This window comes from Empidonax traillii, unplaced genomic scaffold (genome assembly GCF_003031625.1).
Source record: "Empidonax traillii isolate 1590-97213 ecotype Southwest subspecies unplaced genomic scaffold, ASM303162v1 scaffold2276:size29285, whole genome shotgun sequence".
Classification (NCBI taxonomy): domain Eukaryota; kingdom Metazoa; phylum Chordata; class Aves; order Passeriformes; family Tyrannidae; genus Empidonax; species Empidonax traillii.
Window position 1 is genome coordinate 5,755 of NW_020957469.1, and position 15,222 is coordinate 20,976.

Consider the following 15,222-nt stretch of genomic DNA (forward strand, 5'->3'; position numbering starts at 1 on the left):
GGCCAGCACGGTGCAACAGGCTAGCAGGAATCCATCTGAGGTGGAAATAATGTCACTGGCTAAATGTCAGCTGCACAGTCACCGTGAAAAGTGTCCCAGTGCCCTTTCCACAGCACAACCTTGGCTGACTGAACAGCTCACCCTACCCCAGCCCCTGTATAATGACCCCCATTTCTGATACCCTGCATAGCAGGGACCTTGTCACTGCCTCAACCACCAGAAAATCTTCTCAAAAGCACTCCAGGACAAGTCACAGCAACGTTGCCCTCACCCAAAGTGGCCTCCTCTGATGGTGCTTCTCGTGGTGCATTTGCTCACACAGAAGATCTGCGTGAACAAACACCACCAGAACACGGCTGAGGGAGGGCAGACTCTCTTTCCTGAGAGGCTTTTCTGCAAATACCAACCTCTCACTAGGCTTTAAGTTACATTTTAAGAATTAAAACTCTCCCCCTCATAAAAAAAAAATCCTGGGTTCTGGTTTTCCTGGACAGTGTCCAGGGGGTCTTCCAGCCAAAGCTGGAAGCATCAGGAGACAATAAAACACGGACACACACAAACCTCTGAGTGCTGTTTGTCACAGCAGAGCCCAGTTCTCCCCAGCCACCACCAGCAGCTTGCCAGGGTCATCTCCTGCCTATCCATAGGACTTGGAAGCTTTGGAGGATTTTCCATCTGGAGCACCACCCCCTGCACAAATAACTATTTGCTGTGTTCAGAGGGGAGATGGGAACACTGTGCAGGCTAATACACTATAACCAAATGCCTTCTCTGAATACAAGACAGCAGGGCAGGATTCAAGTTTGGGTCAACTTTTCCTTTACTTTCTAAAACTTGAGGGAAAAAAAAAATAATAATCTTTACAGCAAGAACACCAGTCTCAAATCCCACACCACAGATTGAGTTAGTTGTAGTTTGTCATCTTCTCCACTGCAGAAAACAAACCAGAGGATTATGACATCACTTCTCAGTCACATATGAACATTTGCACTGTAAAATGGCAGTTATTTGATCATTACAAGTTCCCAGTGGTGTCTTTGGAATAGGATTTCTTTGGTATAGGGACAGGAAACTAAATCCTTTAGTTTAAAATTCAGGGAAACACCTTTGATGGTAAAAGACTTCCCCCTGCACAACTGGCTTCAAAATAATCCTTTTCTTCGCTGGCAGCAGTTTGACAGAGCATTTCCACAGTACTGCCTGAATGTTAAATTACTACACCATTTCCTTGGTTTTACAGGACATTTCTCTGAAGGACTGCCTGCACTGTTTCCTTCAGCCAGCCAAACACATTATGATGAGATCTGCATTAGTTTCCAGGCACCCAGTTTCTGGTAAGTCCAGGCTGACTTATTCTTTATCCCAAGTTAATAACTCGGTACCTTCAGGAACTATCATCCACGATGCACTGTGATACGGGCAACACAAAAGGCTGTAGGTTTAGATATGTCCACACCACTGTGAGAACCTTGTTCCTGCAAGTTCAGACACTCAAAGAAAAAAAAAAACATATGATAAAAAAACCTTCAACACTACAAAGCACTGGGAGATGATGGCTTTGGTCAGCACCTTGTGCAACACATCAGAACTTTGATTTTAGACGATGTTTCTGGGGAGAAATTGTGCACTGGGGCCTTTTTAAACTGAGGTACCGGAAAGAGGCAGCGGCCTCAGCGTCACTGCTGGGATTCTGCTACACCAAGATTCAACCCTGCCAGGAATTCTTCACAGCGGGATCTGTTCAGCAGCTCCCTCAGCGATTCGTTCACGTCCTTGCTGAACACGGAGTCGAAGTTTCTGTTCACGCCCGCTTCGTTTTCCAGCTGAAAACCGCTCATTAAATCCTGTATCCACCTGAGTTCCTCTGAAAGTTCCTGCCTGAGGGATTCATACTGGCCCTGCAGGCTGGTGTATCTCCCAGCCACGCCCGTCAGACCGGCGTCCACAGCCTTGATCTCCTCCTGCAGGTGCCTCCTGAGGGACTCGATTTTCCGGCACTCGTACTTCAGCTGGGACAGCTTGTGCCTCACGCCCTCGCTCTCCTCTTTGTACCAAGCCTCCTTCTCGTTGTAGATGGAGAGCAGAGCGTCGACGTCCTCCTGCAGGGAGTCCCGGGCGGCGGCCAGGGCGCCGCAGCCGCGCTCCGTGCGGGAGATGCCCTCGACCACGCGCGCGAAGCGCTCGAAGTTGACGTAGGTGTTGTTGGGGGGCATGCTGGAGTGGCACTTGATGGTGTACTCCCTCAGCCGCTTGGCCTTCAGCTGGCTGCTCCCAACCTTCCTGTGCTCCTGCACTCGGGGCTCTTCTTCCAGCTGGGGGGTCAGTGGGACAGTGGAACCGGCGTTACTGAGCGCTCACAGGGCAGGGCAGGAGCTCACAACTCCACACAAAGGATGCGGCCTGGCCTGGCACAGTGCTGGGAGATGCTGTGCTCACACAGCCTGGCCTTCATGCACATCATCCTGTGCTCACACAGCCTGGCCTTCATGCACATCATCCTGTGCTCACACAGCCTGGCCTTCATGCACATCATCCTGTGCTCACACAGCCTGGCCTTCATGCACATCATCCTGTGCTCACACAGGCTTCATGCACATCATCCTGTGCTCACACAGCCTGGCCTTCATGCACATCATCCTGTGCTCACCCAGGCTTCATGCACATCATCCTGTGCTCACACAGCCTGGCCTTCATGCACATCATCCTGTGCTCACACAGCCTGGCCTTCATGCACATAATTAAGAGACAAAAACCAAAACCACACCAAAAACCCCAAAACCCCAAAAATGTGACAAGGGATGCGCATTCATTCCAGTGTGATAAGAGCAAATAACACGGCTGCAGCTTATTTTCATGTTAATTTTTAGCGGTTAATAGTCTCAAGCTGTCAATACTTGTGAGAGGAAAAACAACAACCCTAAAAAAGACCCCTCCAATTAAGGTTCTGTGCGACACAAAGCGAAAACTGAATTTCAAAAATCCTCGTTAGTCATGCTGAGATTAGCTAAATGTGTTTTCAATAAGAGACTTCTCCACACAAGCAGGCAGTGTTTATGATGAAAAATACATGTGGACACACAAATGTAAGCAAATCAGCACACGGGCTACAGCAGTTTTCTCTTGAGAAAAATCCATTTTCCACACTGACTGCAGTCAGCTCTCAGTTCAAGACAGCACTGAACCCAACACACACACTGCATGTCCATGCAAACGGAGAAGAAGGATGGAAAAATGCAAAGCCCAGTCCAGTCTGGGAGACTGTAAATGTGCAATAGAGATCAAAGCTTGGGCACCCTCTTTTGGAAAGTTATGCTGATAAAAGAAGCCATTTGCAGAAATCCAGGGATTTAGCCAGACCCAGCCAATTTGTTGCCAGGAGATCTCTTTGAGACACCCAGGGTCACTAAGCACTCGGGGGGGGCAGTTTTCCATGGAACACACCAGTAAGAGTGACAATCTGATCCCAGCTTTGCTCACAGCACAGACCAGGATCTGTTTGTTCCTCCGGTCTTACCGTTATCCAGGGATGAGACAGAGCTTCCTGAATCGTGAGCCTCTTCCTACAAAACATCAACACAAACAATCCCACAGACTCCAATGAGAAATTCCTGGGACACAAGCCCACTGACCCACCCTTCTCCCGGGCTTCCTATGGAGCATTTATCAGGATAATGGCAGGACAACTGTCAAATGTCAACTTTCTCCCCCGGTGAAGCCACAAGAAAGGACCACAATGGTCTGATTTCCCTCCAGGACAAAGTTGCAGGGAAGGAGATGCTACTTCTGCATGAGCTTTAAAGTTCCTCTGAGCTGGGAATAAAGATCTGCAGAGCTGTCACAAACTCCAGGTGACTGCAGACAGACTTAAAGCAATCCCTTAGCAGCACATGGAAAGATTTTTCTGCTGTGGCACCACTAGGGGCATATTGTGGGATGGTATCACCTCCTTGTGAGTGGTTCAGTGGGAGTTACCCTGAACTCGAGATTCTGCCCACCATTCTCAGCTCTTCAGCCCCACCCTGTCGTACCAGCTGGGCTCAGGTGAGAATTCAGCCCTGAATATGAAATTTAGCTGAGGAGATTTGGTTCCTTAGGGTTTCTGGGGCAGTGATTAATTAGGGGAAGCATCCCCTGCCTTGCTCTGAATGGCAATGCATCTGCAAGGCAAGCTTTGCACACACCTCACCAGGTTTATTTGAGAGACAAATGTATCTTCCTGGATTTTTCTGGATTTTTTTCTTACCGTGTGTCTTTCACCAGAAGCTTCTGAATGAAATCTTTGGCCAGGTCACTGGTATTGCTGAAAAATTCTTCATCAAAGTCGTAATTCACGGCTGTGATGTTGGCAAGCGTTTCTTGTTTGGTTTCTCCCAGGAAAGGTGATGCACCGCTAAGCCTGGATGAGCCAGAAGGAAGAATCAGCTGGAAAAATTAAACTGCACAAGTCCCCCGGTGAAGTGACAGTGACTGTGTAATACACTCTTGGGGCGTTTGTGGCTCTGGTGCTTCTTTTCTCTCTGCAAAGCTACTGATAAGTTCCCTGCACACCAGATTCGGCCAAGAGCCCTTTCTCAGCTGGATCCACAACACAGGGTGTGATCAGAAGCCTTGCCCAGGGTCAGCTCCCCTGGAGAGGCAGGGCCAAGCTGCTCAGTCAAAGGAATCCACAGACAAAAGGACTTTGGCTGTAGTAAAATCCAGCAGTTTCTGACCAACACAAATGTTCATTCTCTTGGCACCCTGCTCCAGCTGCAAGGGTATAATGGAGACACCATCAGAATAACAATGCCATTTAGCAGTCCTTACTGGAGGGAAAGCTTTCCTCCTGCTTTGCTTATCTATGAGCTGGCAGGGTTGATCTTCATCTTGATGGCTCTATTTACCATTGCTCCATAAAACTGGAGTGTCAGAGCAGAGTGACTGCAGGCTCCTCCTGCCCTGCCTCTCCTGCAGGTTCCTCCCTCCCCAGCACACAGGGATGCCGACTTGCCAAGCTCTAATTTACAGGAAATGTTATTTATACCAAGGCAATTGATCTCATCCCTTTTTTATCGTCTTCTGGGATATTGTTGTGCTTCTCTGTTATGCCCAGCTTTGACAGCACAGTTTCAGGATGCAGCAGGCTTAAAGAAAAAAAACAGGACTGCAGCAAACTCCTGGGATCTAAATTGAAGTTTTGAGAACCAAATCATTTGTTTACACAATCCTGCTCAACAGACCTTTTACTCTGCACTGCCACTACCACGCTGACTGGGAATTTTGGGGGGCAGGCAGAAAGTTAGATGGCACCACCTGGCCTTTTAAGTCAATCTCCAGCTACCACACGTGGTTTTACCCACAGAATAAAAATTTGAGTGCATAAACTGCTTCCTCTCTCTCTCTATAATCACACAGTGACACCAAGGCCTCTGACACAGCGAGGCAGCACCAGTGAGGGATGCTCCAGCTGTCTCTGGTGAAGTGAATGTCATGCCATTAACCACAGTCACTCTCACTTGTGAGCAGCTTTCACATCCTCCCTTTCAGGCTTTTGTTCCATTTCTGCTGCCCCCAAAGAAGGCCACCAGCAGGCACCTCACCACACACCATGGGCATTGTTCCAAAAATAAAACCTGCCCTAGGGCCTTGGTTTCTTTGCCCTCTCCCCAAACTCTGCTGTGAAGGAGCTCTAATTCCACCTTCTGGCCCTTTGCTGGAAGCCAAAACCAGCAGTGCTCTACTCTGATTTTTTTTTTGCTCTTTGGGACCCAGTTTTGGAGATCTGTAAAACCAGAGGATTCCCAAGTGATAATATCTATGGAAATGACTTTTGTCATATCCTGACTCAGGGCCTGTAAACAGGTAGGTAACAGCAGACAGACCTCAGCACTAAAGCCCAGTGAATCACTCCAGCGGTCACTGAATTGAGGGCTGGGCTGCATTTTGGTCTCTACACCTGATAATGGCACCCATTTGATGATGGCACCCATTTGATGATGATGGCACCCATTTGATTGCTGCCACGTTTGCTAAAGCAGGATCATAAACACACCCTGCTTATTCAGAACAATTCAGAACAAGAGGCTTTCAAATTAACAAGTGATACTACTTAGAGAATCACAGGATCAGTCACGTTGGAAAAGACCTCTGAGATCATCAAGTCCAACCTTTGACCCAACACCACCCTGTCACCCAGCCCATGGCACTGATGCCACATCCAGTCTGTCCTTAAACACCTCCAGGGACGGGGAATCCACCCCCTCCTTGGGCAGCCCATTCCAAGGGCTGAGTACTCTCTCTGGAAAGAATTTCTTCCTGATATCCAACCCAAACCTCCCCTGGCACAGCTCCAGACCGAGCCCTCTTGTCCTACTGCTGGTTCCTGGGAGAAGGGACCAATCCCCACCTGGCTCCAACCTCCTGGCAGGGAGTTGTAGAGAGTGCTGAGGTCTCCCCTGAGCCTCCTCCTCTCCAGGCTGAGCCCCCCCAGCTCCCTCAGCCTCTCCTCACAGCACTTGTGTTCCAGTCCCTTCCCCAGCTCTGTTCCCTTCTCTGTCCCTGCTCCAGCCCCTCCATGTCCTTCCTGAGCTGAGGGCCCAGAGCTGGACACGGCACTCCAGGGGTGGCCTCACCAGCGCTGAGTGCAGGGCAAGAATCACCTCCCTGCTCCTGCTGCCACACCATTCCTGAGCCAGGCCAGGATCCCTTGGCCCTCTTGGCCACCTGGGCTCATGTTCAGCCTCCTGTCAATCAGCTCCCCCAGGTTCAGTCACACAGTTGAAGGCAATCAAATTCCTACTCCACAGCTAATGGTGCAAGCTGCCCCCTCCCACAACACCAGAGCATGTTCTTTACTGCTGATCATTTGCAGGGAGACGTTTTTCTACCTTAATCCCCGTGGCCATGACGAGCAGCCAAGCAGGTAAAACATCTCCTGCACTGGATGCAGCACAGAAACCCCCCTGGAACTCTGCCCCAGCACAGAACCCTCAAGGCAACTGTGAGACCCCCCCAGAGCAGCTGGCTCTATGCATCGCTCATGGCATGCCAAGCATTCCCACCTGCTTATCCTCAACTCCTAAGTTTTCCTCTCATCATCTGTGGACACACCCATAAATAGAATTTAAGCAGTTTAATGCCCTGGCAAGTACAGGTTTGTCACTGGAGATCAGAATGCTGATAAAAAACAAGGATCTGGACAATATTTCAAGCCTGTTTCCCTGAGTTCAACCAGTATTCCCCCCTTTTTGTGCACTGCAGGACAGAGGGAATTTGTTGCGCTGCATCTGATTTCAGTGGAAGCAGTTGGTCCAATTCCCACATCAAACCAGAGGAAAAGCAAGGAGTGCTGTCCCTTTGTCACACAATCAGGTCCCCAAACTGTCAAGCTCCATCTTCAAACTCTTCACTGCTTGTCCCCAGATGCCCACACAGACTCGTTTCTTTGAGAGCCTGAGCTTGTCAGAATTCCCTCCTTTTATTTATTCATCACCAGCTGACACACTTTCCTTCTAAAGAGTAGCTGTGCCTAAAAAGCATTCTGTGATCTCTTTTTCTCCCCGTGCTCACTGACTATAATGCTAACCCCAAACAGCCTTTGCTTTCCCAGCTTTAACAAACCCCTTTTTTTGCCCTGCAAGTTGAATTCTCAGCTCCCAGGGTCAGCTTTCCTGCTCTTTTTCCAGCTTAAGCTCACCTTTTTGAACATGGGCGACCATATTTATGCATAATAACCTAGACTGGTGCTAGACAGGCAATCTGAAGCCTCCCTGTTTTTTTCCAGTTGAAGTGACACACCTTGTCAGGGGTGCTGTTACACTTTCTCTGCTAGCTCAGTCATCCTACCAGCAATGGATGTGCTTGGCTTTCCCATCCTCTGCCATTTGGAGCTGATGAGATCCCAGGGGGAAGCAGAAATGCCCAGGGGGTGCCAGGGGACATCTGCTCTGGGTTTGCTCAGGATGCCCCCCTACTTTTAGCCCTTATTTTTAGGTTGGGTAACACCACAGAGTGAAGCAGTGCCCACCCCCTGTGTGCTGGTCTGTCCTCGGGTGGCTGCAGGAGGAGCTGTCCTGCACTAAAGCAACATTTCTGCTGCAGCAAAGCTGTTGTACTCACAGGATGTAGGTGATGACTCCTATGCTCCTAAAAAACAAAAAGGAGACGAGTGGCAAGGGTTAACACGTGACCTGTGCTCTTCCTGATGTTCAGAACATGAAAAAAGGGAACAGCAGCTGCAGTGCAGGCAGGGGAGCCACTGTGGCAAACACTTAACTCTGGAACCGCCACCCCTCAAGCTTCTCATTGTCGTTTTGCAGAAATTAAATGCTCATCTTTCCATTTCAAAGGATGCATAAAAATGGAATGACAGAACATGGAGTTACTAGCTTTGTTTAGGTTTTTTGTTTCAGTTTGTGGCAGCGCAATGAATTCTACTCAAGTAGGGAAAAAGTAATTGTAGAGAAACCTGGGGGAAAAAATTACAAATATTCTAAAAAAAACTTACCACATATCTGCAGCTAATCCAAGTGGTTCATAGTTTACAATTTCTGGAGCTGTAAGAAACGTTTAATTAACCATCAGCAACGAAGTAACACATTTTTACCAGGCTGGAGTAGCAGGACAAGAATTACCAGGAGGGAGAAAGGGGGGCAGAGAGAAAAGTTACTTCTAGGATGCATTATTTGTAATTTTATAGCCCAACCAGGAGTTCAAGTTCACAGCTGTCCAAAAGAGATTATGTAGGGCGACTTAGAGCTTAGTGCAACTCAAAAACAAGGGTAAAGCAGGTATTACACACTATTTACAGTGCAAATTACAACAAATAACAAATGATTTCACGTCCCAAGAACATTGCTGCCCCCAAGAATCAGAGCTTTTGTTTGGTTTTGTGTTGAGCTGGTGCCATCACAGCAAGTTTGGAAAGGCCAGTCAGGAAGAGCCCTCGAGCAAGAGCTGGAAATGATTTGTCAGACTACACTGCTATCCATGTCCAGCTGTTATCTTTATAGGAAACATTTCCTCACTGGAAAACATCCCACACAACACTGCAAGCAGGAGAAAGGGGGAGATGAGGTGAGAAAAAGGTATCTGTAACAATTGTCTTGAACTGGAGTATTAATTACAGTTCTCTCCCCGCTCCCAAACCAACCCTGAAACCCCCTAATTGAAACTGGGAGAAAGGAGTAGGATTAACCCAAAATCCAAGTGAGGCAGGTTAGAATTGTGATCAGGGAGGAACAGGAAGAATCAGGCGGTAAAATGAGAGGGGAGGGGAGGGTTTTGTACTCAGCAGGTGACCAGTGTGAGGCATTTGAATCCGGAAAGCAATGACAGAGGTGCCCATGTCCCTGTGCCCTCACACACCACAGCACAGGGACAGTTACTTACTCCAGGCAACAAGGAAAGAAATGATCGTTTACATTTGCAGAGTTTCACAACCTCTGTCCTGAACTTGCATCTCTTTAAGCATTTATTTGGCAGCAGTTCCCTCTCACAGCAGCAGCACACCTGGTTTACAGGGAGCACCTTTCACCTATCCCAGAAAAATAAAGCAAACCTCCAGATTTAAGTCACCTGAGGAGAAAGGAGATGTCTCAGCTTCCTCATGTCATGCAAGACAAAGGAACATGTCACTCACCCACGAATTCTGGAGTTCCAAAAATGTTTTTAAACTCGACTCCATCTTCTATTTTGTGAGCCAGGCCAAAGTCAATGAGCTTGATGTGTGGAACTGGGATATTCTTGTCTAGAAGCATAATGTTTTCAGGCTAAAAATAACAAAAGACGGATCTATGTTATTAAAATATTAATATCTTGGAAAGTAACCGAGTTTTCAAGTTGTGTTTTTTTTTTTCCCTTTGCAAACACAATCCTGTAGAACAAGAAACAAGAAACACATTTATGATGGTTCTGATGAAGGGATGACAGTGAAATCTGTGAAATCTTGAGGGATTCGAGCCACATCTGGACCCATTTAGGGAAGGAAAAGGATCTCCTCTGTGAGACAATTCACAGCTGCAACAAGGCCAGGGAGATCTGGGATTTACCAGCTGAACAGCCCAGAAAATGGGCAGGGTTGGGATCAGAGGTCCTGGACCATATGATAGCAAGCTATTAAAAGAATGTTCCTCACAGCATTGTAGGGAAAAGCTGGAGCTGGAACTGTGAAATTAAAACCGGCATCTTCAACCACAGACTTCACTCTTTTCCCAGATTTAAGGGAAATTCCACAAACTTCTTTCTTGAACTGAATTTCTCAGCCTTATCTGCTCCCTTCCACGGCCCCAATTCACAGGGTTCAGAGTAAACTCCAGGTCCAATTTATCTCCCATGAAGAGCTTTCATGGCATTAATTTGCCATAACTTAATCATAAGCTTAGGAGCAGCAGTGAGAGAGTTTGATTCCCTGCTGGCCTTTCCACAGCAGATCCCAGCATGGAAATTGCTCGTGCTAACACACATTCTCAGTCAGAGCTGCACTGGGAGAGACAGCACGTGAATAATTTATTATCATCATCTTAGACCAGGAATGTTTTAGCCTCAGGCTACCGAGTCAGGTTTTTTTTCCCATGGATTTAGGGCACATGTGTTCACCTCAGATACAGGATGTAAGGTTCCTAAAGCAGCCAGAACAGGCTGAAGTGGCAAAGCCACAGTCACACCTCTGGGACTGGTTGATTCCTTAGGTGGCGAAAGGCACTGCAGCTCCACTGCAGCTGATGGAGCCCACTCAAGTGAGGAGATGATGTTTTAATCATCCTCTGTCTAATCAGATCACTGCTTAAAAACACATGTCTGATTTAACACCACAAAACTCCAAACCCAGTCCTTTAAAACCCAGGAGAGAGTTATTGTGTGAATACATTTTAGGTCACTTGACATTCACCATTCTTTATTTATGCCTTCTGATTTCTATCTTGCATGTCTTGCAACATCTTCACCGACCACAGGACCTTACTGGCACTAAATATCAGAATTAGCAAGTAGAGATCAGCTGAAGTCTAAACCAGCACCTTTACCTTTAAATCAAAGTGAGCAATTTTCTTGGAGTGAAGGTAATTCACGCCGTCCAAGATCTGCTTGATGAACCTGGTTGCTTCCTCCTCACTCAAAGACTCCTTCTGTGCCAGGAAGTCAAAAAGTTCTCCTCCAGAAACCCTGCAAAGCACACCAGCAAATATGCTGTTATCTGCTGCATTGTAACACATAAAATAAAGGTAAGCACAGAAAATGAAAGCAGCCAAGAACCTCGAGGCAGTCAGGAAAAGGCCACCCTTGCAGACAATCCTGGGCTTTGTGTTCTGCTCCCAGGTGTGCCGAAACTTCCTTCTGGCTTCAGCTCTCTCCCCTGGAAATTAAGGACCAGCTTTTCCATAAGGTTTGATTCACCAAGGATCACACAGCACCCAAAAAGTCACGTTATTCGATGAATTCACAGGCACTTCCCATTTCAACAGGTCGATTTAACCACTTCAACTGCTACTCTTCAACGTTTTCATTCGAATCCCTTTCCTTTGCAGGACAGCCATTCCCCTGTTCTCACACACCTGACACAGCTGACAGGAAAGCATTTATTTGCTGCTGGATTGTTAAGAAGAGAGCAGATTTCAGCAGGCTGGAAGGCACCTAAAATTGCTTTCCCAAATCAAGCAAGTGCTCTTAGTTACTACGAGTTTTCACATCGAAACTGGAATATTGTACTTGTGCCTTGTACTGAGAGTTCCACTGCTATTTTTCTATATATTATGAAACAAGATGATCTCAATATTGAATTTGTTTTCACCTGCTCTTCATAATTACGCTTACATTTATTGTTTCCAGTTCGTGCTGTCATTAACATTATTGGTTTATTCTCATTTCAATTTACCCACAAAGCAGCTGTTGCTCTTGGTACAGGTGGCCACCCACCCGGCAGACTCACACAGAAGTCACTTGGTGTTTTAATTGTTACAACTCAAACCAAAATGAGCTTACACAATCCAGGAATAAATACACTGCAAGTGCTGTCTTTGGCTGCCACCTTCTCCTCCCTGTTCACCTCAGTTACTCAGCCTGGGAGGCTCTTCCTGGATCTCTGGTTTTCTTTTTGAGGTGACACGCCCCAAGGGTCTCAGCACTAATTTCAGCCTGGCTGGAAGGGTTTTGGTGCAGCCCGTGCAGTTCAGGAGGAAGGGAACACTCTCTCCTTTCCACACTGTAGGAGGTTTAGGGCTCTTGGTTCATTAATCTAAAAATTATTACATCCTACTGTGACAAACCAGCAAGGAAATGTGTGAGGAAACCCTGGTGGTGTCTGGGTGCAATCTGTGGGCACTGAGCAGGGGAAGTTCATTTTCTCCACCATTTCTATTCCAAGTGCACTTGGGCAATCCCCCCTGGCAGACTCTGCATCCGGCCATCAGCCAGCCACCTGGGCTGGCACAGCTCTGCTGCTTGTCTGGAGCCCAACCATGCAGCCACACTGCTCTCTCTTCCTCTTTCACTCCGGGAAACCTCCCTGCTGATTGTTTCTTTGGCTGGACTCAGAACTGAGAAGCTCTCTCTGAGCCCACACGCTCCAGTCCTTCAGGACAGGCAAAAGCAGGTGCCACTTCAGGAGAAGCTGAGCCACTTGGCAAAGTGCCCCTGCTCACCTCTCCCTGGCACAGAGGACACCCTCCTCTTGCAGGAGACTGGCAACTTTCTTGTGAGGAATCTCCTCTGCTACACAAAGCAGTGTCAGAAAAACAGTTCAGCTGCCCAGACTGCAGGTCCCTTCATTCCCTTTCTCTCTTGGTGCCCCCGAGAGCGGTCACTTAAACCAGCTGGGTTGGTTGCTCAGGGCACACCAGGAATTTTTTTCCCCAGTGGAAACCTCACCAACGTCCTGAGCAACCAGCCCCAGGCACCCCAAAGAGAAAGTGCAGCCTGCAAGAGGGGAGGTCACAGGGGATTTACTTGGGAGCTCCTTGATGGATTTTCCCACTGCCCTCCAGCTCACACTAACCTCGAGTCAGGCCAGAGAAGGGGCTTTCCAAGGTACAGGACACAACATGAACAATTAAACAGGAAGCAGCAAGGAAAGATCCAGGGAGTTTGAAGTCCCTTTACCAGCAAAAGACTCCCTCCTACAAAAACCCATCTCATTTTCTGAAGGTCAGAGATTGGCAAACATGACAATCTCCAGTCTCTAACACATCAGCCTAAGCTGTAGAGATCTTAAGAGAGCAATCTAAGGGAAAATTCAGTAGAGGAGATGTGATGATTTCTCAGTAACAAAAGACTCAGGCTTTAAAACCAGGTTTGAGTAAATTGTAGCTAGAGAGTGGTGAGTGGTTTGGTGCAGGATCATTCTTATCCATGTTTGCACCTGAACTCAGAGAAACCCTTGAGCAGAAGAGATTCAGCAATCCCAAAAGCCAGTTATTATGGAATCACAGAAAAAAAACCAATCAACCAAACACTTTAGCACTAATTTCCTTTGCAGTACAACACTCATAACTGCACTACGAGTCACATTTGAACATCCAAGGAGGATGAATATCACCACCTGCAAATGCTCCTTTCTCAAAGGTCACAGAGAATTTCCTTCCTCTTTCCCTTCCACCAGGTCACCTTATTGCCAGGGCAAGGGAGAGAGAAAATGAGACCTTTTACTGGACTTGGAAGGAAAAGCAAAGACAAACAGCAACACTGATTGCTTGGCAGGAGCTGCTTTGTGTCCACAGCCCTGACACTTCCCAGTGGAGGAGCCTGGGGCACCCATCAAACCTGCCTCAGGTTATTCCTATGTGGGCAGAGCAGGCTCCAGGCAGGGCAGGACGCACAGAAAAGTCACAGAGAGCTGCGGGGAGGAAATGCCTGAGCAGTGAGCACAAGGAAGGACACACTGAGCACCTGCCACGCTGCTCCTCCTGCTCCTGGACAGGACAAACAGCACCTGTGGGAGCAGCCCCTGGGTGAGGAGGGGACAGTCTCGCCTGTGCCAAGCACAGGGAGGTTGGGAAATGGTTGACATTTCGGACAAAGCCTCTTTTAAACCCCAGAGCAGCTTCTTCAATTAACCAACAACACTGGGGACATTCTTTTGAAGCTGAAGTCCACTGTAGATTAGCAGAAGAGTGGTTGGCCAGGTGCTGTAACCTTACCTTGATAAACTGCAGGGAGCATGAGACAGAGCAGAGTGTCAGAGGGGAAGAGATCATCTGTTTACAGGGAGAATTTAATTACCTTTATTAGCAATTCTCCTCATCCTCAATTTGTACACAGCAGCTGAATGCAGAGGCCTTAATCAGGTCAAAACTCTGCTGCAGCCAGACTTTGTGCAGCATGTTAGAGCCTGACAAAAGGACACACAGAACATGTCAGGGCATGTGAGGACAGCAAAAAGCAGAAGGGAATGAAATGGGAGGTTGTTTTAGCCCAAAGTGGCCACCAGTCAGGAAAAGCAAGTTCCTTTCCTGCCTTCCAGAGCATGGCTGCAGAGATCAATGTTTGACACAGAAGTCAAAGTTAACAGATGCTCATCATCACTCATACGCCACCCTCCAGCAGTCACAGTAATCTCCAGGAATGCTCCCTGGCCTGAATGCTGGCTCCCCTAGAAAGCTAGTGGTTACTTCACCTCACCCAGGGAGGAGAGCCTTGCTGCCTGGATTCCACGCCCAAGGTCAAGGCTGGTTCCCCAGGGAACAGACGGTCTACATGGCTTCAGCCCCGGTGACTGTGGATCCCGTGGCTCACACACACTGAAAAATTGCATCATTTTGCGTGGTGGGGTGAGGCTACAGCAGCCCACAGGTTCACCTGTCAGCAGGACCTAAAGGGCAGGGGTTTGCCCCCCTCACATGGTGGCACGAGAGAGGAGTAAGCAGCTCTGCTTCCCTCCCATCCTGCTGCTATTCATCCTCCACAGTCAAAGCTGAGGGATTAAAAAAGCTCTTCCCTTGCCTCCTCTTTTCCCTTAGCTCATCTACATGAGGAAAACACGGGAGCAGTGAGAATGGCTGCAGGTTTTGCACAGGGTCTGACGGCCTCACACGTGTGAGAGCAGGAGGGAAAATGAAATGAGCATTCAGTGGCTGCTTGCACTTCCTCCAAGGTTCACGTCAGGGCAGCAGGAGGCCGACATGAGGTAATCCCCCTGTTAGTAAACTGTTTTCAAGTTGCCAGCACTCCCTGGCTCGGTGTCAAGTGACCTCAGCTGCCATTAAGGTACACCTGTATCCCCAGGGCACAGGGACGAACTGGGGGGGGGGGGGG

General features: G+C 48.1%; 1 protein-coding gene across 1 annotated transcript in view; it reads right to left on the bottom strand.

Moving 5' to 3' along the window:
* Window positions 1-1,669: 1,669 nt before the first annotated feature.
* The window catches only part of DAPK2 (death associated protein kinase 2), a gene marked incomplete at its 5' end in the record, with an annotated part of 14,260 nt that continues 707 nt past the window's right edge, over window positions 1,670-15,222 (bottom strand). The window contains 7 exons of the mRNA XM_027909635.1: window positions 1,670-2,312; window positions 3,515-3,560; window positions 4,244-4,396; window positions 8,098-8,124; window positions 8,486-8,534; window positions 9,620-9,749; window positions 11,001-11,139. Of these exons, the coding sequence (XP_027765436.1) occupies window positions 1,677-2,312; window positions 3,515-3,560; window positions 4,244-4,396; window positions 8,098-8,124; window positions 8,486-8,534; window positions 9,620-9,749; window positions 11,001-11,139 (1,180 nt within the window). The remainder of the gene's footprint in view (window positions 2,313-3,514; window positions 3,561-4,243; window positions 4,397-8,097; window positions 8,125-8,485; window positions 8,535-9,619; window positions 9,750-11,000; window positions 11,140-15,222) is intronic.